General features: G+C 40.4%; 1 protein-coding gene across 3 annotated transcripts in view; it reads right to left on the reverse strand.

The window, feature by feature from the left end:
• LOC111146694 (collagen type XIV alpha 1 chain) overlaps positions 1–25,555 on the reverse strand; it is a 216,773-nt gene that overhangs the window by 32,536 nt on the left and 158,682 nt on the right. For all 3 annotated transcript variants that reach the window (XM_022502358.1, XM_022502357.1, XM_022502359.1), the window contains exons 37-42: positions 20,252–20,305; positions 16,716–16,811; positions 15,488–15,541; positions 14,885–14,938; positions 3,133–3,186; positions 2,622–2,693 (exon numbers count right to left, since the gene is read on the reverse strand). In XM_022502358.1, coding sequence (XP_022358066.1) covers positions 2,622–2,693; positions 3,133–3,186; positions 14,885–14,938; positions 15,488–15,541; positions 16,716–16,811; positions 20,252–20,305 — 384 coding nt within the window. The remainder of the gene's footprint in view (positions 1–2,621; positions 2,694–3,132; positions 3,187–14,884; positions 14,939–15,487; positions 15,542–16,715; positions 16,812–20,251; positions 20,306–25,555) is intronic.

A 25,555-nucleotide genomic window follows, 5' to 3' on the forward strand; every position in this document is an offset into this window, starting at 1 on the left:
TTGGGGCAAGGGACGCTAGTTCTAGGAGGGGTCTGCAAGAGGGCCGGGAATGAAAAGAGCAGCTCATGTACCAGCATGTTAGCTCATTGCCTCGTCAAATGAAAGCAGCTTTCGTTTTCTCTCATTCCACTTTGGGCGGCCTCCAAGCTTCTGAAGTCCTAAAATCTCTCATGGCTTTCTGAGAAACAGGTTTTGTATGCACAGGTCTCTGACACTGCTTTAACCAGCACCCCTGGCTCTCCCGAGCCCTGTTGAAATATTCCAGAACTCTTGTTCCCAGGAGCACATTTTGGGAAGTGGACTGAAGCCTGGTAGCAGAGATGAGGTTTTCAAGTCTCCTTTCCAGTAAGAAACAGCCTCAAGCCAAATGCATAGAGAAGTTTGCAATAAAACAGTGGTAGAGATAAGGCTGAGAGTGTGTGTGTATGTGTGCACACATGTGTGCTTGTGTGCGATTACATGTGTGAGTGTACAGTATGTTTCCATGTGCATGACCATTCTCAGTAACATCATTGTGGGTTTAAAAAAAGAGGTGTGGGGGTGCCCAGATGGCTCAGTCATTAAGTGTCTGCCTTCAGCTCAAGTCATGATCCCAGAGTCCTGGGATCGAGCCCAGTATTGCGTTCTATGCTCCATGGGGAGCCTGCTTCTCCCTCTCCCACTCCCCCTGCTTGTGTTCTCTCTCTTGCTCTCTCTCTCTCTCTGTGTCAAGAAAGAAAGAAAGAAAATAAATAAATAAAAGAGGTGTGAAGACAAAGCAATAAAATCTTTTTCTGTGACCCATTACCAGCTGGATTTAAAAAGAGGAGATATGAAAGTGTTTTAAACAAGGACATTGTATTTGGAATGAATATACTGCTTCATAAAGTGGCTGCTGAGGAAAACATTCATTTAGGTGTGAAAATAAGGACATGCTGGCTAAAATCTGGAGGCATTTTTTATGTTCCTATCTTGGAAAAGGACCCTGAGGATGAGGGTCCTCACTTATTGATGTGAATTTTGAAAATAAAAAGTAATATGGCTTTCTGGGTGGCGAGAGGGAGACAGGTGTCCTTCCAAATGAGAACAAATGTTTCTGTTCTGTTTTGTTCACTGTGGTGGGGAGAAAAAGTGTACCCCTCCACCCCCCAAGAGTATCTATGCCCTCATCCCCAGAACCTATGAATATATCACCTTATGTGGCAAAGGGACTTTGCAAATGTGACATAGGCAAGCGTCTTGAGGTTCTCTAGGTTCTCGAGGGTTATCTGGCAGCCCACATACAATCATATAGGTCCTTAAAGCAAAGAACCTTTCTGGACTGTGTCCAGAGGGAAATGTGATGATGGAAGAATGGCCAGAGAGATGAAACACTGCTGGCTTTGAAGATGGAAGTCGGCCATGAGCCGAAGAATATAGGAAGTCTTTGGATGCTGGAGAAGACAAGGAAATAGATTCTCTCCTAGAAGCTCCAGGAAGGAAGTGCCAACACCTGATTTTAACCCAGTGAGACGGTGTCAGACTTCTGATCTGCACAACTGTAAGTTAATACATTTGTGTAGCTTTGAGCCTCCAGGATTGCAGTAATGTGCCATATGCAGCCATAGAAATTTCACTCATGGGTGCCTGGGTGGCTCAGTCGGTTAAACAACTGCCTTTGGCTCAGGTCATGATCCCGGAGTCCCGGGATCGAGTCCTGCCTCGGGATCCCAGCTCCACTGGGAGTCTGCTTTGCCATCTGACCTTCTCCTCTCTCATGCTCTCTCTTATTGTCTCTCTCTCAAATAAATAAAATCTTAAAAAAAATTTCACTCATTAACCTCTCCTACTTCATGCTTCAAATTTCACTCTTCTACAAATTGTTTACATGTCTGTGGTCATACATACATTTACACGTCTCCAGTTACTTTAAGGTATGGATCCAGGCTCAGTATATCACAGATAATGTCAGAATGCTGACTAATACACCTAGAAGAAACAGCTTGAAAGTCACTGAAAACAACAGATGTGGCTTTGGAGGCCACTTAATGCAACCACCTCAACTTATAGATGAGGAAACTGACACAGATGTGCTCATTTCTTTCTCCCCCATCTTATCTCTACTCCTCCCACTGGTCACACTTGAACACCCGAAGAGATGAGAAGCACAAAAATGGGAGGTCATTAGTTCTATTCACTGCCTTTCACTTACATTTATTTGCTTATGTGTGAGTACGTGTTTGATGGGAAATCCTGTCTTTCTTGTAGAACTTAGAAATAAAAATCTGTTCCCATTCTTACCCATCCTTGAATTTCTCAACTTTGTATTTTTTTTTAACCAGGAGACAGGCCCAATTAACACATAGCTGTTATACCCAATCCTTGTAAAGATGACATTGAATTTACTTAGACAAATACAGAATAGCAAACAATGAAAAAATATATGAACAGAAGCATAGCTGACTATTCCCTTTTGGGGCCATCTGTCTTTAGCCACGATATATGCACAGTCTGATCTCAATCCTTCCCCCGGGAGTTTCTCTGGTTTCCTTTATGGATGCCACAGAGCCTAGTAAGGAATAAACATTTTGTCCAACAGAGATGCTGGTAAATTTAAACACATAAATAAGCCAAAGCCGACTGGCTATTGCTGCAATACTCACAGGTGGCCCCAGAGCACCTTGAGGTCCCATGCTTCCTGTGATCCCTGGGACTCCAGGGGCTCCGGGAATGCCCTAAGTAGACAGACAGGAAAATGGAGCAAAGGTGAATACTGACACATTCTCATCGAAGACAGCCAGCTCTCAAGAAGGATTAACAAATACACACAGTGATGACTTCCCTCCCTCTCAACACCAAGACTTCGGGATCCATGGCTCATTCCTATTCCCAACTATCAAAAAAGCAGGGGAGACATTAAGTCAAGTGCAGTTCTTTCAAACTCAAGCCTTACCCAAGTTCAATATAAAAGCTAGATCACTCAGGGGATCGTAGGGACCGAGTGGCTCTGATAGAGTGATCAAGCCACATGGAAATGGTAGGGAGAGCTCTGCACCAAAGAGGGAGTTGTTACCCTAGAGCAAAGATGGCTGCCCAGGTGAAAAGCTGAGCAAAAGAAAATTTCTCAAAAGAAATGAAATGCTTTAAATCCTAGTAGTTTGTGGAAATACTCACAATTGGCCCTGGTGGTCCTGGAGGGCCAGAGGACCCGTCCTTTCCAGGAAATCCCTGGAGAAAAGAAACACAATGTGTCAACTATGCAGTTGCTTTATTTATATGGTTTTCAGAGTAAATGTGCCTAATACTATTTAATTTGCGGGGGAGGGACAAGTCCTGTTGCTTGCTCTGGACTTCCAAGGATTCACTGCTCTTAAACTTCATGAGAATTTTTCCTGGCAACACTTTTGTGTCTGTTGGCTCTGTGAAATTGTCCAGTGTAAGAATTTTAGGTCTAAGACATGCCACTTACAAACTAAACAAGAACTTGTTTCCAGAAAGTTTTTTTTTTTAATTAAACCAAGCATAACAAATGAAAAAGAAGATGAAGTCTTGGTAATTAATCAGACAAAAAGACAAAAAGATGAGCTAGTGTCTTTCATGACCTGGAGTCAGTGAGAGTTTGGGGCAAGGACTACCTATCAAAGAAACCTAACATTACAAATTACTACAAGATCTGAAACAGCAACTCTTCAGCAAGTGCCTGCAGGAGACTGTGGGGGGATTTCCTGTTGTAATGATATAGTTTTGACTGCTGGGCCAGCTTGTTCAATGTGTGTCACCACCAGCTTACAAATGAGTAGACGTTGGCTTCCCATTCCATGCTGGAAGAGTTTAAGGCAGAAAGCAAATTATGTTCTTTCTAAAAATATCTTCCTAAATTATTGAATGTGGTGTTTTATGTGAAAATATATAAGGAAGAGCTAGAATGAGTTACTCTTAAATGGTTATAGTTCTTAATTGTGGATGCTGGTCTTTGCAAGAAGTTAAAAATATGAAAGAGGTTCTTCAATCTGAATTTTATAATAGGTTAATAAAATATGGACCAAAACATCATCTTCTACTCCACCAAGAAGTGAACTTTTTATCTTGAGATTTGTCTCTTTTAGGAATAATCTATTTCCATCTCAAACCAATGCATCCAAGTCAAACCAATCCCTTTTTGCTCACTTGGGGCCTTTCTGAAATTCCTGCCACTCTTCCAGTGACCTGTTTTTTCCTCTTGTCTTGTCCATGAAATCATCTCCTTACGGCTCCTCATCCACATTCACATTATCCCTCCCTACCTCAAGGTGTCAGATAAGAGAGTAAAGATGAGGTTAGATGAAAAGAAATGGTATGTGAATGGGGAGAAAGGAATAAAAAGGGGCATGAAGAGGGGCTGGGATAAGTGTGTAGGAATAGCACTGGGCAGCAAAGCCCTCTCCAGCATGCTCTCAAATCCAATACTGGCAAGTCTGAAAACCAGAAAAGGCTGATGATTCCAGATCTCACCAATGTTCATGATTTTCATTTTCTGCCCAGGCACAGTGTGAGGCAAAGTTCCCAGCCTCCTGTTCCAGCAATCATGTTGGAACCACAGGACTGAACTCTGGCCAATGGAAAGGGGCCAGTTCTAGTCCTGGTTTTTGAAAATTTCCTGTGGGTAATCCTTCACTTTCTTCTCCCCTTTTGTAACAACTTCAGAGCCCATGTATTGAAAATTAAAGTCTCCTAAGACGGAAAGACTCCGTGTTCCTCAATGACCATATAGAGCAGAGACTAGACCTCCCACCCCTCTCTCTATCCTGTTGACAGCATTGGGTTGTGAACCAACAATAGACTTTATTTTATTTTGCTGCATTAAACCACTGAGATTTTAGAATTGCTTGTTACAGCAGTTATCCTACACTAATACCCAAGCTAGTTGGGTTTTTTTTGGGTCGCTGTTTGTTTTTTTTACTACCACTTCTGTTTTTTTTCATTTCAGACATTCAGTCAAAAATATTAAGTCAGAGTTTGCCTAGCTGGCTCAGTCAGGAGATTATGTGACTCTTGATCTTGGGGTCATGAGTTCAAGCCCCGTGTTGGGCTTAGAGTTTACTTTAAAAAAAAAAAAAAGTCAGAAGACTGCAGTAATAGAGGCTGATACAGATTAAGTTACACACACACACACACACACACACACACACACACCTTTTTTTAGGATGTACTAACTAAACATCAAAAATTAATCCTGACATAATCTGAAAGAAATTATTTTGCATTTTGTTTAAATACAGCATATTCGAGAAGAGGCAATAAAAAATCAGAACATGTGAGAGAGGAACAGAACTTGAGAACTCCAGTTCAATCCCTTCATGTTATAAGGGAGTAAAGTTGGGGCCCAACGAGGTTAGGGGAACTTACCATTTAAAAGGGTGGGGGGAATTAAACACATTTCTTAAAAAGGAATTTAAAAATCTGTGATTTCCTCAATAAAGTTCACATAAGAAAAAAATGGATTCTGGGCACATAGTCAATAATTTAAGGTGTTTTAAAAAGGACATATTTTGGCTTCCTGCCCTAAAACTCTTCCAGCAGGAATGGGAAGCCCACACGCACCCATGTGCGACCCCCACATGACACACAGCCAACACGACACTCGGCCATCAGCACGGCAGCACGAGGCCTGCCCCAGGACACAGGGGCGATTTGATTCACGGAAGGAACACGGAGGGGCTAGTGCTTTAGTGTGATCCAAAGAGGGTACTAGACAAGACGTTTGTTCACTGCGTGTTCTTCTACCTACCAGAAGCTGAGAGGGCAGAAGCTATACTTTATTCCTTGTTCCATTCCTAATATTGCCCTAGCACACTGCTGGCACAAAATAGGTCCTAACACAATGTTTAATTTGAACAACATTGGGGCTCCTGGAAGAAGGGCTCTGATTATCCTTCTAAATAAGCATCAGTCTCGTATATTACTAGTCTGGAAATACAATGGGCAGGGAGGAAGTGCCATGTCATCTGTCCTTGTCCCTGAGCCCTCCACAAGCACAGAGGAAAGGAGTCAGGAGTCCTGTACCCTCAGAAGCTGAAATTTCATTTCGGTGAATATCCTAGGAGTAGTTTCCTAGAAGCAGACCCGGATGCCATGCCTTTGGTTTACAGATGGACTCTTCTTGGGAGAAACCAGCCAGCTAGTGAAGGAGGCAGGGGAGGGCAGGGGAAGAGGCATGAGAATTGGCTTTCCCTGAAGTTGGCCATCAGCTCATCCCATGGGGGGAGCTGCAGTGTGAGTTACAACCCACAGTGACCCGTGGTCAGGTTTTGTTCACCCATATCAGTTATCATGGACTGGAGACAAGGTGCCATTTTAAGAGCAATTCTCTGAGGAAGGGCTAATTCTGAATCCTTACCAGTCAGCATCTGTAGCTGCTTAGGGATGGAATATACCTGTCAGGAAAGTGGGATCTGATGAGGGCATCAACAGTGTCCACAACAGTGCATTTTATTTCATGGGTTGTCGTGAACAATCGAGAATTTTTAGGCACAACAGTTCAAGAATAAAGGCATTAGATTGCTGGAGGGGAGGCAGGTGGGGGGATGGGGCATCAGGGTGATGGGCATTAAGGAGGGCACGTGATGGGATGAGCACTGGGTGTTATATGCAACTGCTAAATTATTGAACACTACCTCTGAAACTAATGACATATGATGTGTTGGCTAATTGAATTTAAATTAAAAAAGGAAGAAAAGCATGCTTAAGATTACTGTGAGTTACCCGTTTCCCTAATTGCAAATTATTGTTATAACTAAAAGGATGTTACTCCAAATACCATTTTAGAGACATCATCAAACACATTTTTTCCGAAGTTTTTTCCTAACTCTACGAAATAAAAACTTCACATTTTTCATCATGTAAATAGCTTTGCATTTTAATTTTTTGATCGCACGAGTGAATTTGCCTTTGAAAGATTATTAGTTGTAAGCCACACATTTGTCACATTAGAAAAGTATTTGCAAAGCTACTCTGTGCTGTGCGTTCTGGTAGGATCTGGATAGCTGATGATGAATGAGACTGTATTTCCAAGGAGTTTATGGTTTTGAGCAAAGCCAATAGCCAACGATTGATAGAAATGACAGTGTTATGATGATGGACGAGAGAGTTCCATGGGAACATGTAGGAAGAACAGCTCATCCTGGCATAGGAAGGGAGAGAGGGCTTCAGCAGAGAGATGCTTAAATCAAGGGACCTGGGAGGACTGAGCTACCACATGAGTCTCCCTGCTCATGGGTCGCTGTGGTCCCATGTTTTAGCCCATCTTTGCAAGCCGGGCAATACTTAGCCAGGGCTCAGGTCCCTCTTCTCACCTCTTCATCTCAGGGTAAGGAGCAAGGGCAGCAGTTTTTTTTTTTTTTAATATATAAAAGCAATAAACTTGGTGAAAAGAAAAACTCTGTAAAATGTCTGCATGTTACAAGGCAAAATAAATGGCAACTTCTAGCTTTGTGATTCAGCTTAATCTTGATCAAAGCTCACTGGAGGAACGGTCTTCAACCCATCTCAGCTCAAAATGTGTTTACATTTCCCAGAACATTTCTGTATCTATAAATTTTCCATTTCATATATGCTAGCCAATCTGGAAAGACGTGTGCTTGTGGATTAAGCGCCCCCATAAAAAGTGGAAACCCCAAGTACCCAATGAAGAATGAATAGCAGGGAATAGAAGTAAGTGATAAGCATAATGTAGACATTCACTTAAGCTGACAAATATATTTTTCAAGAGCTTGAAGTCTGTCACCCACAAAAAGGCATGTTTTAGAACACGAATAACTCCAGACGTTTTTCTTTTTCTGAGATTCTCACCTCAACATCTTAATATGCACCCACAACCCACATTAAAAATGAGTTTTGCTCTAAAAACTTGAAGGGATTTTAATAATTTGCTTTTGAAAAGAGGTGGCTATGAGCAAGTTACTAAATTATGGTTGACTGTGATTTATCATCAAAGGGAAATTAGCCCTAACATTTGCTTTCAAAAATCACTGATATTTGAATGAATACTAAATTTACCTATGGCCGAAACTGGCAAAGTATACTGTTTTACAGACATTTAGTGAACCATTCATTAATGTCCATTTTGCCGTTTCCCTTGCCCTGCTTTGGAATATATATACAAATTTCCTGTAGGATCTTAAAAACTTTACAGTTTCTAAGTTCTGTGTCTCTGGCACTTAGCAGCGGAAACTGATGTGCCCACAAAGAGTGTTGTAATTAAAATTAAAGTCAGAAGCAGAATATTTACGTTTATGCAGCTATCACATGGCACTCAGAACTTGTGACTCAATCATGATACACACCACCCATGCCTTTTCTGAAGCCTGGAATGGTGAGTCACAGATATTAAGCCCAGATACTGGAACATGCCGATTGTTAATGTCCTCTGACTTACACGGCACTCTAAGGTAGAGTGGGCTCTCCACACAGCTGGCATCCGATGAGTTTGCTTAGAGGAAGCAAACCCAAGCAGTGAGGGTCAGAAAAACACTTGAAGAAATTCCTGCTGGATCATCTCCACCCTGTGGCATGGGTCTGGACTGCTGTGAGCACCAGCAGACATCCCAGCAAGGCAGTCAGCCATAAGAAATAAGGCTGCTACTTGCAGCAAAGGATTATGCCCAACCACCAGAGTAAGAGGCCAAGCACCAACAAGCCACAGACTCTGTAAACACTGGCCCAGCCTCGATACCCAAGATCAGATCAGTCCTTATGTGTGGCACCATGTTGAGCCACCCTGGGGAATTTTCAGACACACACACAGTATCTGTGTGTGCCTATAAATAGACCTAAAAACGTGCATATATTTACGTATATATGCACAATACACTTAATATGTCCATACATGTATATATTATATATGTAATTTAATATATATATAGAGAAATACAAACATACTTTTAGCAACCTGAAGTGATGACTTGGGTGAATTAAAGCAGCAGCAAAATTCTGTGCAAGGAATTACTTAGCCATACGATAGGCCTAACCCGCTATACTATCCAGTGATTCTAACTCCCAGCTGATTATGAGAAGCATTAAGCTTTTTATTTTTTTTAATTTTTTTAAAAGATTTTATTTATTTATTTGACAAACTGAGGTCACAGGTAGGCAGAAAGAGAAAAGGGGGAGAAGCAGGCTCCCTGCTAAGCAGAGAGCCCAATGCAGGACTCGATCCCAGGACTTTGAGATCATGACCTGAGCCAAAGGCAGACGCTTAACCCACTGAGCCACCCAGGAACCTGAGAAGCATTAAGCTTTTCAAAACTACAAATTCCAAAGTCACACCTAATACCTTGCATATCTGATTCTCTGAGGTCAAAGCCCAGGAATTGGTGTGCCCCAAAACAAAGCAAAATTTGGAATGCCTTGATCCCTTACGTTGGGGAACCACTGGCTTGCAATATTAAGCATCTGGCCTAACCCTGAAGGATGGCCTGAGACCAGAGAACAAGGCAGATTTCATCCATGCCCTAGGCTCCAACAGGAGTGTCTGTAAACCGTTTAAAACATATTACAAATTCCCTAAGTAACTGCTCTCAACTGTGCCCAGATGTGTTACCATCCAAATAAGTGTGAAAAGTAATCAAAAGCTATTCCTCTGGGAGAACTATCAACTTCTGCTTCACCAAGTAGCCCAAACTGGTTTCTTCCAGCCCCCAAATTCTAGGCAAGATATCTTCCGTCCTGTTTATTAAATATCTCGAATCGAAGACTTTCCTACATGAACAAAATCTCCCAGTGAACTTTATGAAACCGAATTTTGTGGAAAGAAAGAGCTCAGTGTTGGAACCAGAGAGATGGACTCTAATCCTGGCTCCCACACTTGCTAGCTGAATGGCATTGTGCTGTGGTTTTTTGTTTGTTTGTTTGTTTGTTTTTGTTTTTTTAAGTTCCAGATTCTTCATCTGTACAGTGGAGTAACAGGGCTTGGCTTTCGTGGTTCTTCTGAGCATTGCAGAACATCACATTGTAAAGCACGTGCACTTAGTCAATAATTAGTAATAACGATTCCTGCCATTTTTATTCAGATAAGCTGTGAAGTTCCAATGGTGCACACTATCTGTTGTTGTGTGGATGATTTACAAAAACCCGTCTAGACTCACAAGAAGGAAAATCAAATCATCCTCCCCACTAGTTTTGTGATGGCTAAACATTCCCTCTTCTGAATGAGGAAGATACTCAAGGGGGATATTATCTTGAATCTTCATATTTAACAAAATATTCCCTAGATCAGTCTCTCATCACTGCTCAACATTGGTGATGGGAATTAAATCCAGATAACTGACTCAAGTTTCATTTCTCAAGGATATTTTAAGTCCAACTCACTCTGATGAAACGCGACATTCATTACAAAAACGGCCCTTGTATACATCGAATTCAAACCCACATCAAAAGGAAGCATGTTCCAAGTGTCCTTTCAACGTGGAATCCAAGAAAGTTAAACAAAAGCAACAAACCCTTTGCTTTTTCTTCAGGCTCTTTTTTATAGTTCTTTAAAATCTTCTAAGGCATCTTAATACGTCAAGCACAGGCATTATAAAATAGTATACTGTCCTGACTTATGAGGTTCACATTGAAAACAGTGAATATTAAGATAAGCTAAAATTAAATTTTTATATAGAAATTCTTTCTATGAATTTACTCCCTCAGTAACTCTACGGAGTCAAATATTTTTTCTGCTTCACAGATGAGTAAAGTGAGGCTTGGAAATAGTAAGCAACCGGTCCAATGTCATTATGGTAAGGGTTCAAACTCAGGCCTGGCTAATGGCCCAAATCAATCATATTCACCACTGGCCCATCCTGCTTTTCACAACCTCGCAAGTTCAGCAGAATTCATATGCAGAAGAATTTTTTTTTTTTACTATTTCATTTTTTGCAGCTGAGAAAGGAAGGCTGTGGTTATGGCATGGAAATGCAGGGAACAGTAACCTGGGGCAAAGGAAGCTTTCCAAATTCAGTTCATTTGGAATTTAAAAATGAAAACCCTCTGTATTCGGACAATGGAGGAATTACTATCTTCCAGGTGCCATAAAAGCTCTACCTCCTTGTCATTTTTATTTTTTGTCTCTCTGCCATTTTTATATAACCCTATTAAGAATTGGAAAATAAAAATAATTTTTACAGTTTCTATGTGGAGCATTTGATAGAAAGCTCATGGTCTTGGACATCAGCGAACCTCAGAACTGGAAAAGAGGTTGAGTTTTCTATGTTTTCCTCCCTTTTCTGTTCATACCCTCATTTCTTCTGTTTATCATCCCAGCCTTGCCTGTTCTTCCTAGTTTCGCTAAGGATCACCAGATGTCTAGGGTGGAGGCTGAGACCCACCCTTCATCAGAGGAGCTCAAAGATCACAGGAAAGCCCTAGGGTCACAGACACCAAGGAAAGAAGAGGGAGGAAGAAGGGGGAGGTGGCAAGACACATAGTGGAAAAGAAAGAGGTGCCCTGAATGTTGTTGGCCAGAATGGTTGGGAATAAAGGTGTCTACACCCAACTGTTGAGTCTTGACTTGAGCTGTTATACATAGTTTCCTTCTTAAATTTTTTATTTTTTGAATATACAATTTCTTCTCAGCTTTACTGAGACACCATTGACATATGACTCTGTATAAGTTTAAGATACTAATGTGCTGATTGGATACATTTATGTATTGCAAAATGATTGCCACCATAACCTCTGTTACCCCCTCCATCCCATCACATGGTGACCATTTCTTGTTTGTGGCATGAACATTTGAGACCTCCTCTCTTAGCCATTGTTGCCTTTTAAAATGTGGCCCTGCACCATGTTTTGTCACTTGCCAGCAAGAGGCCAAGACTTGTTCAGTGAAGAAGTCCAACTTTTGCTGGACGAGCTTATGGCCCCAGGCCCAACGCTGAGTATGAGTTGTCTCTAAGAGTCAAAGATTCCCCTTGGGAAAAGCCAGAATAAGCCAGGAACATTAGAAAACATGTTCCCTGTTTAAAGAGGAGACGTTTAATCTTTTCCCTTTTATTTTTGCTAAGCTCTCCCTCCTTCCAGGCCAAATTAAGGGGGTAACATTGACGCCAGCTCCAGGAAAGACATGCTAATCTTTCCCTAAGCTGGGAGTCGAGGGGAGGGTGCTACATCTGGGCTGGGAGTTCTTACCTGTCAACAAGAGAAGACAGAGATGAAAAAGAACGATGGGTGAGCAGGAAGGAGTAACCCACTGCTCTTCAGCCTGCCTCCTGCTCTCACTCCTGCTCTCACCTCTGAGATAGTCCAAGGACTGAGAGGCACGGGTTGGAACTGCTCCCTTCTCTGTCTACAGTGGGCTTCCCTCACTCAGGATCAGGGACCATGAAGGTGAGACAACAGGAAGTGATTTCAGCTGGTAAGTGGGATGAAAGGACAACATAGCTCTGCTTTCCCGATTCCCTGGATGGTCAAGCCTAACTGGACGGTTTTCTAGAAGTGGCTTTTTAGGCATTTCAGCGGGAAGTCTCAGCATCCAGTGCCTGCTCTATACTGTGGTTGTTATTATTTCTTTTATTTTCTTCTTTGCCTTTTAAAATGGCCAAGGCAGAGGAAGAATAATCATGAAGTTTTGTCCCTAGGACTCTCAGTGACACCTGTCTCCCCCTGCTGAGCCATGGAGACCTGCTGTCCCAGAAGGACCTGACCTTCCATCAAGGTGCTCTGTGTCCTGGATCTGCTGGGACCCCCATAAATCTTGGCTTGGGACTTCCTACTTTACAATCCTGCTCAGTAACTCATTATTTTAGACCTTTTACTTTCCTTAAGCCCCCATAGATCAGAGCCACCTAAACAACTCTGTTTTCATCCACTTTTCCTTCTTTCTCTGCTGTGTCTGAAGAAGACCCATTTGTTTTCCCAGGTTAAGAGTCAAGTTCCGGACACCACCACATCCTTCCATGTCCTATAAGTAGATGGTCTAGGAATTGCCTCCTTTAACTATTGAAAGTCTTTCCTCTTCTGGATCCTTCTGCTCTGGAGCATTGGAGAACTCTCTCCAGGCTGAGCCCAGCACACGACACATAGTATGTGCTCAATTAAGATAAGTGGTCAACTAATATCTTATTAAATAAGATCTATGCAGCTTCTCCCTCAAGCAGGGCTGCCATGTTGTACAGCTCTAGGGGGCGCCATTATATTTTATTCTGGGTGAATGGCACCCCTTAAAGTTCCACACTGAAATACTATTTTCCTTTTCTAAAACAATTGTCACAGAATTTGCACAATATTTTTTAAACATGACCCTGCAAAGAACGAGTATCTCCTGAAAGCCAGTAAGTCCATCTGCAACCAAGAATTTTTCAAAATGGGAACTAAACACATTCTGAAAGGTTTTTTTGTCTCCAAACTGGGGGAGAAAGGACCAAAAAATCCACATACAGATATCTCATCACTTTATTACAGCTTTGAGACTGTTCGTTCCCTAAAAACATGTTTGAAGAAATAGCAAAATAATTATAAAAAAGTCTGTGTTAGTATATAGGTTTTAAAAGGAAAAAAAAAAAGAATTTTTCAAAGAAAGTATTCTAAAACCAAATGATCCAAACACCAATTCAATATGTTTGATTTGGGAGTTCTCTGCCAAGACTCATCTCCACGCATAGATAAATCAAGTAAATTCACTGAACCAAATTTTTAGAATCGCCATTTCCAGAGCTTCAGGCATCATGAAAGATTCTAGGTGTGTAACCGAACAGGATCTTAGCCTAAGCCCTTTGCCAAAATATATAAATATTTCTAAATACTCCTTCCACATGCACAAGAAACCTACATAAATCTAACTTTTAGAGAATGCCTCCTTTACATACAGTTACATGTACATGATTTACAGACTGAGTAGTTCCATTTAACGGGCAAAGACTAAACTGAGATTTTTAAGCAAATGAAAGTTTGGTGAAAAAAAAAAAAGAACATGGAAGGAATTTAAGGCCCCATACCTACATTTCTATAGAAAAAACAATCTCCTTATTTTGAGCCATATAGCCACTCCGAGCTAAAGGCAGGTCTTGTTTGAATAGACAAACGAGTCTTCCAGCCACTTGCTATCCCAGTGGGTAAGTTGTAACAAAAATAAGCAGTGCATGCCAAATGTGCTGGCCTTAATTGGATTGGACCTAACTGGTTGCCACTCCATATAATTTTGTCTTGAGGGAAACTGTAGAGCCTCCCATATCCTAAATCAGTGACAGTTTAAAAAAAAAAAAAAAACAAAAAAAGATTTACTTGAATTTGTGTTTACCTCTCCAGCTTCACTTCTTGACAGTCTTCCCAAATTTAAATGTGTGCACGTGTGTGTACATAGATATGCACACACACATTCATACAGTGCACTCTACTCCCTAGCCACACTGAACTCTGTGCAATATTGGAAATGGCCCACTTTCTCTTCATCTTCATGCCTTTGTAGATTCTGTTCTTTGCTTGCAATAGCTTTCCTATCCTCATTGCTGTCCATAAGGATAGGTTAAAAGACTAGATAATTGACATATATCAAATAAATGAAGAACACTGTGGATAGTCATAATACTTAAATTTCAACTCCTATGATCCTTGATTTCCTTTAGGTTTGTGCCTAGAAAATTGGAAAAAAAAAAACCTGGAAAATCTGCTAAACCAATGCACATAATTCAGTGCAAGTTGCATTCTGGTTATGGGAACATTCAGAAAGAGGTGTCATTAATTTGGGAAGGTTTGAAAAAAGTTCTCAGGTTTTGATGAAACTAATAAAGATGAAACTAATGGAAGAGGTCAATGAGGGGAAAGAGACACAGGATAGGCAGAACGTAGATAGACAGAAGGAATAATTAGGAAAAAACCACCTAGTTTCACTTCCTTGCATAGAAAACTATTAGAAACAAGGAATGTCTTGGTAAGGAATCTAATGTGCTAACAACCTTGGGCAGGGCCTTACCCTCTGGCCTGGAGAGCCATCGCGTCCTGGTGAACCAATGCCTCCTGGGACACCCTAGGTAGAGCAAGGACCAAAAAAGTTAGAGTCACAGAAATTGGAAATCAATTCCCTTTCTACCCACCTTCCCTGAAATAGATCAAGGGCTCCAAACAATTTAATAACATAAAGGTGAATTCAGAATCCAGAAATGATTTGTGTGAAAGAAATGTCCCTCATCAAAGCTTGTCCTTGGGAGAATCTGTATGACTCTCAGAGGCAACTAAGTTGAATGAATACAGGCTAACAGTCTTTAATACAGAAAACACTTACTGCTAAAATCACAGCTGACTTTAGAAGCTATAGCTCCCCACCCCCAGCCCGCCACCTTGGTAAGGCTCTAAAGCTAAGAGCATTTGGCAGGGGGCAGAGGGGGAAGTAAACAGACAATCTTAAGCAGGCTCCATATGGAGCCTGATGTGGGGGCTTGATCCCACAACCTTGAGATCATGATTTGGATGCTTAAATGACTGAACTACCCAGGCGCCCCAAGCTAAGAGCACTTTTTTTTTTTTTTTTTTTTTTTTTTTTTTTTTTTTTAAGCAGACTAAAAAGTAAAACTCATACCTGTGGGCCAGGAAGGCCAGTCTCTCCTTTTTCTCCTTTAGCACCCGGCATACCCTGAATAGCCAAAAGCATTCAGGGTTACGTTCAAGTAGGGTAAATTCTTCGTTTCTTCTTCCTCTCCACTGGCTGTTCTGATGTTGTCAACATTAACTTGCTTTCACGCTAACACCCAAACACAGCATGTTTCGCTTCTCACATATGCTACCCTCCATATGTAAGCATGCCTACGGAGCTGAACATTTATACAGCAGAACATTTTAAACACAACACCGTCTGATATGGGTGAGCCCATACTGTACGTCTGTGGAGGAGAGACTGAATAGTTAGATACTACTGATAGTTCAGATTTTTGAGGTTCACCTCTATCTAGAGTTCTGCTTTTGTTTTGGCTAGAAAGATATAGGAACAGAAAAGTAAACACAGAACCTGGCAGGTAGCAGGACCTTACCAAAGGCTTACTAGTAGTAGTACCAATCGAGTCACTGGAATGTTAATGCTTTCTAAACTGTGAAAATAACCCGGAACAGAAAATTTCTCAGTGAGGGAGACAGAATCATATGCCCAGAAAGATGGTTAAAAATGTGCTTAAAAGGCTAGTTTGTTTCAAATATTAATTTTAGTTTATAGAAATTGGTTTTATTCTTGAAATCTTGATCCCTAGAGGAAGATTAATGAAAATCAGTAAGTGGCATTAAGTTTGTTTTCTGTGATACAAACAGCTTTTACAAGCAGAGTTGGCTATATAAAATACAGTGTCTGTAATCTCAAACTCCAGGTAAATGCCCTGTCCTTTGATGCCCATTGAGATAAAAATCATAAATAAATGGCTTCCATCAATCTATATCCATGATTACTTCATATCCATAATGAACAACTTGAATTCGTTACTTTCTAGATTTTATTACATCTGTTAAGGACTTGATCCAACAAGAAAAAGGAAAAAAATTGTCATAGCTCCATTTCTCTTCTTAGGCAAACTGCTTATAGATATACCTACTCTGTTTGGATGTATCTATTTGTAAAAACCCTCATCACTTAACAAAAAATTGGCTAATGAGTGAACTCATGATGTCTCAGTTGCTACTTCCATTTCTCAATTCTTTTTTTTAGGGGTTGAAAGGGACTGAGGCTCATTATATAAAGGGCACAGAAGACAAAAGTTCACTCTTTAGAACTCATGAAAAAGGGATCCCAATAAAATCCACCCAAATGTTTACACACTACTCACAGGCATTCCTTGAATGGACAGACCACTTGGTCCTTGGGGTCCAGGGGGGCCCTGGGGTCCTGGAGGGCCTGTGTCACCTCGAGGGCCCTCTGGTCCCTGAAACACAAGAGAAGAAAATCATTCCAGAGGCAAGTTAGATTCTTGGTACTCAAACCGTATTTCTGCTTAGAGCACTTGTAATTTATTTCCTTACAGAAATGTTCCTAAGACACAAAATGCTGATGGGATAGCAAGACAACATGCCTCAGATGGTACACCTCCCAGACAAGATGTCATCAGTAAACCAAAAGAGTAAACACATAGGGGTTGTTGTAACTTTAATTTTTTTCTTCCGTAAATAAGAAGGCTATGCCAACTATGTGAGTAACGAGACCCCCCACACTCCATAACAAATCCGAAAGATAGAAAGTACTTCGAGACCACCCTCCTGGTGTGTGGCATGGAGGTTCATCCCATCCAGCTGAACTACATTCTCTCCACCTCCATCCCTGTCAGCCACCCGTCTCGGGGGCACTCCTGCATTACTGAAGACTTTGCACCCAGTCCCTGTTTGCTTCCTCCTCTTGATCCCACCATCCCATCGTGCCTCTTCCTTGTCTGCCTCATGATCTGCCCTCGGGGCACTATTACATGATTTCCTTTCTTCTCAGAATCAGGCACTCCTGTTCTATTAGGAACTCTTATTTCCACAGTTTGGACCTTGTGATTTGGCTAAAGCTCTATTACCTCTGTAATCCTAGTTCCAGAAAAACTACCTCCTCAACCTCTTCTCCTTGTCCTTCTCTCATTCTGGGACTCCAGTGAAAACTAGCAAAAGTTAAGATTTCCAACACCTGGATATCATGTTAAATGTGAAGCTGATGAATCCGTTACTTGGGACAAACAATGCAGAAGAAAAAGTGGGGGCAGATAATGAGCGTAGTTGGTTATGTTTCAAGTTCATGGGGATAACCGTGTGGACACGTCCAACAGTCTGGGGATTGAGAGATGTCTGAGCTGGGATGGATTTTGGAGTCGCTGGAGACGTGTGTGTGGGTGAGGTTCTTAAGGAGACTACTGAGACAGTAACAGAAGAAACTGGAAAGATGAGATGAAAAGCGGGTAGAAAGGGGAGAAAGAGAAGCCTGAGCAGTGTAGGAAAGGCCAAAGGTGGGGGTGTGGCGAGAATTTCTAATAGGAAGGTGTCCAACTGTATCAAATGCTGTAGAGACCTCATGTAAGATAGGAATGAAACTGTAGCCCATGGATTTGATAACAAGGTGGTAACTGGTGACCTTAATAAGAGCAATTTTACAGGATTCTTACAGGAAGAGAAGTCATATGCAGGTTAAGTACGATTCCGGTTATATGTAAATGGAATTATATACTGTGAACTTCATTGGTTCATGCTTCTTTCATGGGTCAGAGTGGTGTTGAGTTTCATACATTTATTTCATGTTTCCATAGTATGTTCCTTTTGACTCCATTGCATGGCTATGCAGAAAATTGTACATTCACCTATTAATGACCATTTGAAGCATTTCTAATTTTTTGCTATTGTGAATAAAGATGCTACAAACATTTATGTACCAAAAACAAAACAAAACAAAATTTGGAAGTGAGGTTGCAGAAAACAAATGAAAACTATTCTTATAAGAGACATAGTGTAAGAGGAGGAGAGACAGAGGTAGTTAGATTTTAAAAATATGATGGAAGAGACAAGCCAGTAATTGATAAATATTAGTTAATGCTTATAATCATTTAATCATATATTAATTAAATATTATTAAGGAACTAAGAGTGGAGCAGAAAAGCAGAAAGTATGTGATCTCATTTTATTCTATACAGTATGAGACAAAATGACTTGGAGAGCCCAGGAGCAGGGCTGCTTTGAGATGATTAAGATAATTAATTAAGATAATTAAGATAATTTAAGATAATTCTTATTATCTGTTTGCTACAATTAAAATGTGGACCCACAAAATGGAAAATAACACAGCATGGGGCTTTCCATATGGAAGGTATACTTCATCTGTTCCTACACTATCGTGTTGGTAGACATGTGAGAATCCTTTGTCTAACAAGATATTTCCTAAAATAACTTCATACTTTTATCTGTGATTCATCAAAGTCATTGTGGAGAAGCAACCACCTCAGTAGTCGTCCTGTGGAAATGGATTATCAGAGGTAAGGAGTCAATGTTGGGATCATCAATTATCTTTGAACTTCTAATAAGTCTTCATGATCAGAATCATCACCCAGTGAGAATGCTGGAAAAACAATGGGATCCTGCTGGGACCCCAGTGGGATGAGGAAGCCAAAATCTACAGGAGCTCCTGGGCACTGCCCTGAAGTGGGACTGAAGAGGACCCAGTATACTGCTGTCTGAGAAGAGGCTTTCAAATCACTGGCCTTCCTCGTAGGACCAGAAGAGAGAGATCCAGGTAAGAAACATCAAGTCTATGCCTAAGATATATGTCACAATCTCAGAAAATTAAACCAATAAAAAAAGGAGATATCTCATGATTGGAGTTTTGGGTTGGCTAGGGCCTCCTTATCTTCAGTCTTCTTTCATTTACTTCTTTCCCCTCCCCCCATGTTAGCTTCTACCCTGCTTCGCTTGTTTCCAGTTTTATAGTAAAAATTTTTGCACTGTTCTCCTCCCCATGAAAAAATACCATGCAAATTGAGAGGGTGACTATACTGAAGCAATAAGTCAAGACTGCAGGTGGCTGGAGAGGAGATCATGTGGGGCAACAGGTACAAATGAAACGGGGAGTCAAATTACAGAGGGCCTTGAATGCCACACCAAGGAAGCTGAATTGTACTCTCTAGGCAATAGCAGCATATGACTACAGTTTTAAAAGTATGATATGACCCAGCATAACTTTAAACAAATAAATCTGGGGGCAGATGTGAAGAATCCATCAGAAAATCAAAATCACTGGAGCCAGGAGAACAGTTAGAAGATCTGCCAAAAGCCAGATAGAAGATAGTGAGGCCTGAAATCAATTAGTGGCTGGGCTTCTGCCCATCCCTCAGGGCGCCTTTGTGCAAAGTAGGAAAACGTGTGCCTGGACATGGCTTGGCAAGGCTTGGTCATCTCAGCTGGTGCCTTTGTGCAGCACATGGCCCACACCAGCACACATGGTGGCCCTGGGCAGTGAGAAAGGAAAACAGAGCTGTGTGTTTGATTATACCTAGTGGGGAGCGAGTAGGACTCTAAAACTTGAGAAATTACCCGGGAGGGAGTGCTGCCTAGTCATGATTAGATTTTTCTCCTTACTTTGTTGTAGGTAGAGAAAGAACACTACCTTGGAAACTAAAATACTCAGAACACTGACATTCTGTTTTTGACCTGGAAATGAACATTTCTTTCACAAAGTTCTTAAATACTTTTATGAAAAAACGGAAGTCTTTAAGAATAAGGGAAGAGACTTAGACACAACTTTTTGCAAAAACACAAGGGGTTCTAGACTGCAAAGGGTAAACAGTACTGAACTCCAAAATTACATTATTGCTATTTTTGAGAAAGACAGATACAGAGAGAACATTACCTTTGCACCCTGTTCACCTCGTTGGCCCTTTGGTCCTCGGAGTCCTGGACCACCCTGGCAAACAGATGTTAAGTATTAGCACAAAGACAAGTCTTAAATAGCATGTTTCATCCATGTTCTTCAATAATATGGATTATGTAATTCTTATTTTGAATAAAGGCCAACTCATTGTGTAATGGTATATGTTCATTATGATCCTTTACTGGAAATCTGCCACCTAGACTCACCTCTTCCTGCAGATGATTTCATAGTTTGAGAAAGCTTTCTATGCCAAATCCTTTCAAATTAAAAAAAGCTATGGTCTTTTGAAATTTAGTGTGTAAGACTACTACTATTAATAGATGCAAATAAAATACACTGTTAATCTAAAATTGTGTGTCTTATACCACAACTTTGTGATTACTCTTTTAAATTATAAAAAGAATATAAAAATAGTAACAATTTAATTTTATTTACACCCTAAAAGGCTAATCAGTGTTACTGGAACTTCAGTTTTTTGCATTCTCTGTAATATTTTTGCCTTATTAATGTACCACCTGCACAATTACTTAATATCATTTTCTTTATCTAGATATATATGTGCGTACATAATACATATCTATGTATGTGTATATGTATTCTTGGGAACATATTCTTTGTATATATGTGCACACATATATATGTGTATACACTGAATATTTTCCAACTGACTATTTAATTAAATCTAATCTTAAAAGCAAATATTTTGGCACTATAGTTAATTGAAAAATGTATTACTTATTAAGAATAGAAGGTAAACTTAAAAGGCACATATTGCATGGAACACTGGGTATTGTACATAAACAATGAATTCTGGTACACTGAAAAGAAATTTAAAAAATAAAATAAAATAAATACTATAATGTTATAATGTTTCAATTCAGCTAGATTTTGTTTCTATTGAAGTCTGTGAGCCATGGGCTTGTTCTCTGTTAAAAAGATGAGTAAGCAACACCCAAAGAACAAATAATCCAATCAAGAAATGGGCAGAGGACATGAACAGACATTTCTGCAAAGAAGACATCCAGATGGCCAACAGACACATGAAAAAATGATCCACATCACTTGGCATCAGGAAAATACAAATCAAAACCACAATGAGATACCACCTCACACCAGTCAGAATGGCTAAAATTAACAAGTCAGGAAATGACAGATGCTGGAGAGGATGTGGAGAAAGGGTAACCCTCCTACACTGTTGGTGGGAATGCAAGCTGGTGCAACCACTCTGGAAAACAGCATGGAGTTTCCTCAAAAAGTTGAATATAGAGCTACCCTATGACCCAGCAACTGCACTACTGGGTGTTTACCCTAAAGATACAAACGTAGTGATCCGAAGGTGCATGTGCACCCGAATGTTTACAGCAGCAATGTCCACAACAGCCAAACTATGGGAAGAACCTAGATGTCCATCAACAGATGAATGGATCAAGAAGATGTGGTATATATACACAATGGAATACTATGCAGCCATCAAAAGAAATGAAATCTTGCCATTTGTGATGACGTGGATGGAACTAGAGGGTATTATGCTTAGCGAAATAAGTCAATCGGAGAAAGACAACTATCATATGATCTCCCTGATATGAGGAAGTGGAGATGCAACATGAGGGGTTTGGGGGGGGGTAGGAAAAGAATAAATGAAACAAGATGGGATTGGGAAGGAGACAAACCATAAGAGACTCTTAATCTCACAAAACAAACTGAGGGTTGCTGGGGGGAGGGGGGTCAGGAGAGGGTGGTGGGGTTATGGACATTGGGGAGGGTATGTGCTATGGTGAGTGCTGTGAAGTGTGTAAACCTGGTGATTCACAGACCTGTACCCCTGGGGCTAAAAATACATTATATGTTCATTAAAAAAAAAAGGAAATAACCAAATCCAAAAAAAAAAAAAAAAAAAAAAAAAATGAGTAAGTATTTGCACCAGACTGAGACTATCTCTTTCACCTGAGCAGAAGGATTACAAGCTCATTGAAAATGTAATAGGTTGGGGTACCTGGGTGGCTCAATTGTTGAGCATCTGTCTCTGGCTCAGGTCATGATCCCAGGGTTCTGAGATCGAGCCCCATATTGGGCTCCCTGCTCAGCAGGAAGCCTGCTTCTCCCTCTCCCAATCACCCTGCTTGTGGTCTCTCTCTTGCTGTCTCTCTCACTCTCTCTCTGTCAAATAAATAAATAAAATTTAAAAAAAAAAGAAAATGGAATGGCTTTCTCAGTGTGTGTTTCCAGTTTATTTCCTGCTACATACAGGACCCTAAAAAGCATTTTGTGTACCATCAGCAAAACACTCTCATGACTGGGAAAAGACTGGATCCAGTGATCTTGAAGGTTTCTTCCAGCTTGTTTTAGCCACTTAAATTCATTCCTCTGCCCAATAATACCTTGTTTCTTATCTTGCTTATCTTCCAGAATTTCTTTTTTTTTTTTTTAAAGATTTTATTTATTTGAGAGAGAGCAAGAGAGAGCACAAACAGGGGAAGGGCAGAGGGAGAGGGAGAAGAAGACTTCCTGCTAAGCAGGGAGCCCAATGTGGGGCTCGATCCCAGAACCCTGAGATCATGACCTGAGCTGAAGGCAGACGCTTAACCACTGAGCCATCTGGGTGTCCCTCCTCTAGACTTTTAAAATACAATTATAAAACTGCATTTTCTGCATATATGTACCTATAGAAAATATTACCTGTAGTATTATTGTGCTATTATATGATGTATTATAAATTACATATGTGACATCACACTTTTTACATAGTCCTAAGTTTTTTAACTTAATATATTTTAGAGATTCTTTTCTATGATGTAACATGATTTAACTTATAACAGTATAACAAGAACATTGTTAACTTAATAAGAAAGTATTGGATTATACAGTTGTTTGTTTAACCATTTTCATGACTGGACACATAGGGTTTGCTTGCACATTTTTTTTTTTTTGTTTATTTTTTTTTTAAGTATTTTTATTTATTTGAGAGAGAGAGAGAGAGAGAGAGCACAAGCAGGAGGAGGAGCAGAAGGAGAAGGAAAGGCAGACAACCCCTGAGCAGGGAGCCCGATGTGGGGCTTGATCCCAGAACCCTTGGATCATGACCCGAGCCAAACGCAGAAGCTTAACTGACTGAGCCACCCAGATGCCCTTTTTTTTTTTTTTCCCTTTTGCTGTTTAAACACTTCTGTAGTTAACATCCTTACATACCCCTGAAGCACAAACTTTAATATTTAAGTACAAATGTTAATATTTAGGATATCAACAAGTAGAATTATAAAAGAAATTTGGTGGGTAGGCCAATATATTGTCAAACTCCAAAAAAGCTGTGCCAGTTTACTCATCTACCAAGAGTTTAAGAAGGTTCCTGCTTCTCTAAACCTTAGTCACTACTTGATCTTGAAGGGGAGCACAATTTGTCACCTCACAGTGTGCCCCTTTGGCATAAGGATTATTTCAGCCTGATTATTTAAGAAACTGCAGACACAGGAGAAGCCCTGAAAAGGAAAAACCGAGTAAAAGTTTTATAGGAGACATTTACATTTATGAGGGATGTCCCCATTTGTAAAGGTGTCTCCCTCTCTGTACCAGGAAGAAAGGGAGAAACTAGAAAAATCTCTAGAAACTTACTTATGAAAAAGGCAGAGACTGGGGACTGCATAAGAGCCTCTTCCTCCCCAAACTGACTCCCCACCCTTGCAATTTTTTTTTTTTTTGTCTTTAGCTTAAGATGATATTTAAAGTGATGGCTTCAGCCACTTTGGGGAGTTACTCAGTTCTCCTGGTATCTCCAATGTATACAGGAAGTACACGTGTTATTAAACTCCTGATTGTTTCTCTTCTGTTAATATTTTTATTAAAAGGGTGTCTTAGTCAAGAACCCGGAAGGGTAGAGGGAAAATTATTTTTCCTCCCCCACAATGTTGTCAAACTTTACATTTTTACCAAACTAACTGGTGAAAACAATATTTTACTCTTATTTTAATTTTCATTTCTCTTAACACTATGCTAATGGGCATCACTTATAACTTTTGCCCATTGGCATTTCATCTTGATGCAACTACTAATTTCTATACCTTACTCAGTTTTTTAATGGGTTGCATTTTTTCTTCTCTTTAATATGTAGAAATTCCTTAAATATTTGGATACCATACCTTTTGCTGCTATGTAGCATACAAATATTTTCCCTCAGAGTGGCAGACACTCTTGGTTGGCTACCAAACAGTCTTTTCTGACTCCCTTCTCTATTTTATTTCTCCTACTACAAAGACTGAAAAAGACGGATTTGCCTGCCCCACCTTCTTTGCAACCAGGAATGGGCACATTAACCACTTTGGGCCAATGTCATCAAGAGGCCACAAGCCTATAGAAAGGAAAGTGGGAGGCTGGGACAAGCCCGGGGGATCACCCACCTCTAAATCTTTTGTTGAGCAAACAATAAATACCTAAATGTCCCAATGGTTTACCCTACTGTGCCAGTCAAACTTTCTGTTCCTTGCAGCAAGCGCAGGTCTTCCCAATTAATATACCATTCTGGCACAAACTCTTTACCTTTCCCTGTGCATCTTTAATGATTGGTGTTTAACTGCAGGTTTTGTTCAAATGTGACAATTTGGTTCACAACTACTCGTGTCACAGGCATCTTGTCTAAAAGCCTGGAACCTTTTATATTTGTAACTTGTTTTGCACCTTATCCTTAATCTTTAACACTGAGCACATGACAAGAATTCAATACAGTTTTGTGGATGTTAACTTCCATCCTTTTTTTTGGTTTTGTTTTTTAATATTTTATTTATTTATTTATCTGACACAGAGAGAGATCACAAGTAGGCAGAGAGGCAGACAGAGAGAGAGAGAGAGAGAGAGAGAGGAGGAAGCAGGCTCCTAGCAGAGCAGAGAGCCCGATGCAGGACTCCTTCCCAGGACCCCGAGACCATGACCAGAGCCGAACCAGAGGCTCAACCCACTGAGCCACCCAGGCACCCCAAGTTCCATCCTTTTAATAAGAAAGGGTTAGGTTAGGCAAAGGGAATATGGTTCATCCACCCATGCCTTCCTACAGTTCTTTTGTAGCTTTATTGGATTTATTGGCACAATAAAAAAGCTTTATTTTGTAGCTTTATTGGCACAAAACACCCACGTATAAATTCTTGAATGAGAAAATAATCACTAGTTAAATCATTAGTCAGGATTTACTTCATATTGTTTGGGATACTATTTCTTGAATAGTTTATTATACTTTAAATATTTGAAAATTTCAATAGCTTTTCCCCTATTTTATATCTTTCTCTCCAAGCCAGAACTCAA

This window comes from Enhydra lutris, unplaced genomic scaffold, assembly GCF_002288905.1.
Source record: "Enhydra lutris kenyoni isolate GAN:26980312 unplaced genomic scaffold, ASM228890v2 scaffoldscaffold14, whole genome shotgun sequence".
Taxonomy (NCBI): Eukaryota; Metazoa; Chordata; class Mammalia; order Carnivora; family Mustelidae; genus Enhydra; species Enhydra lutris.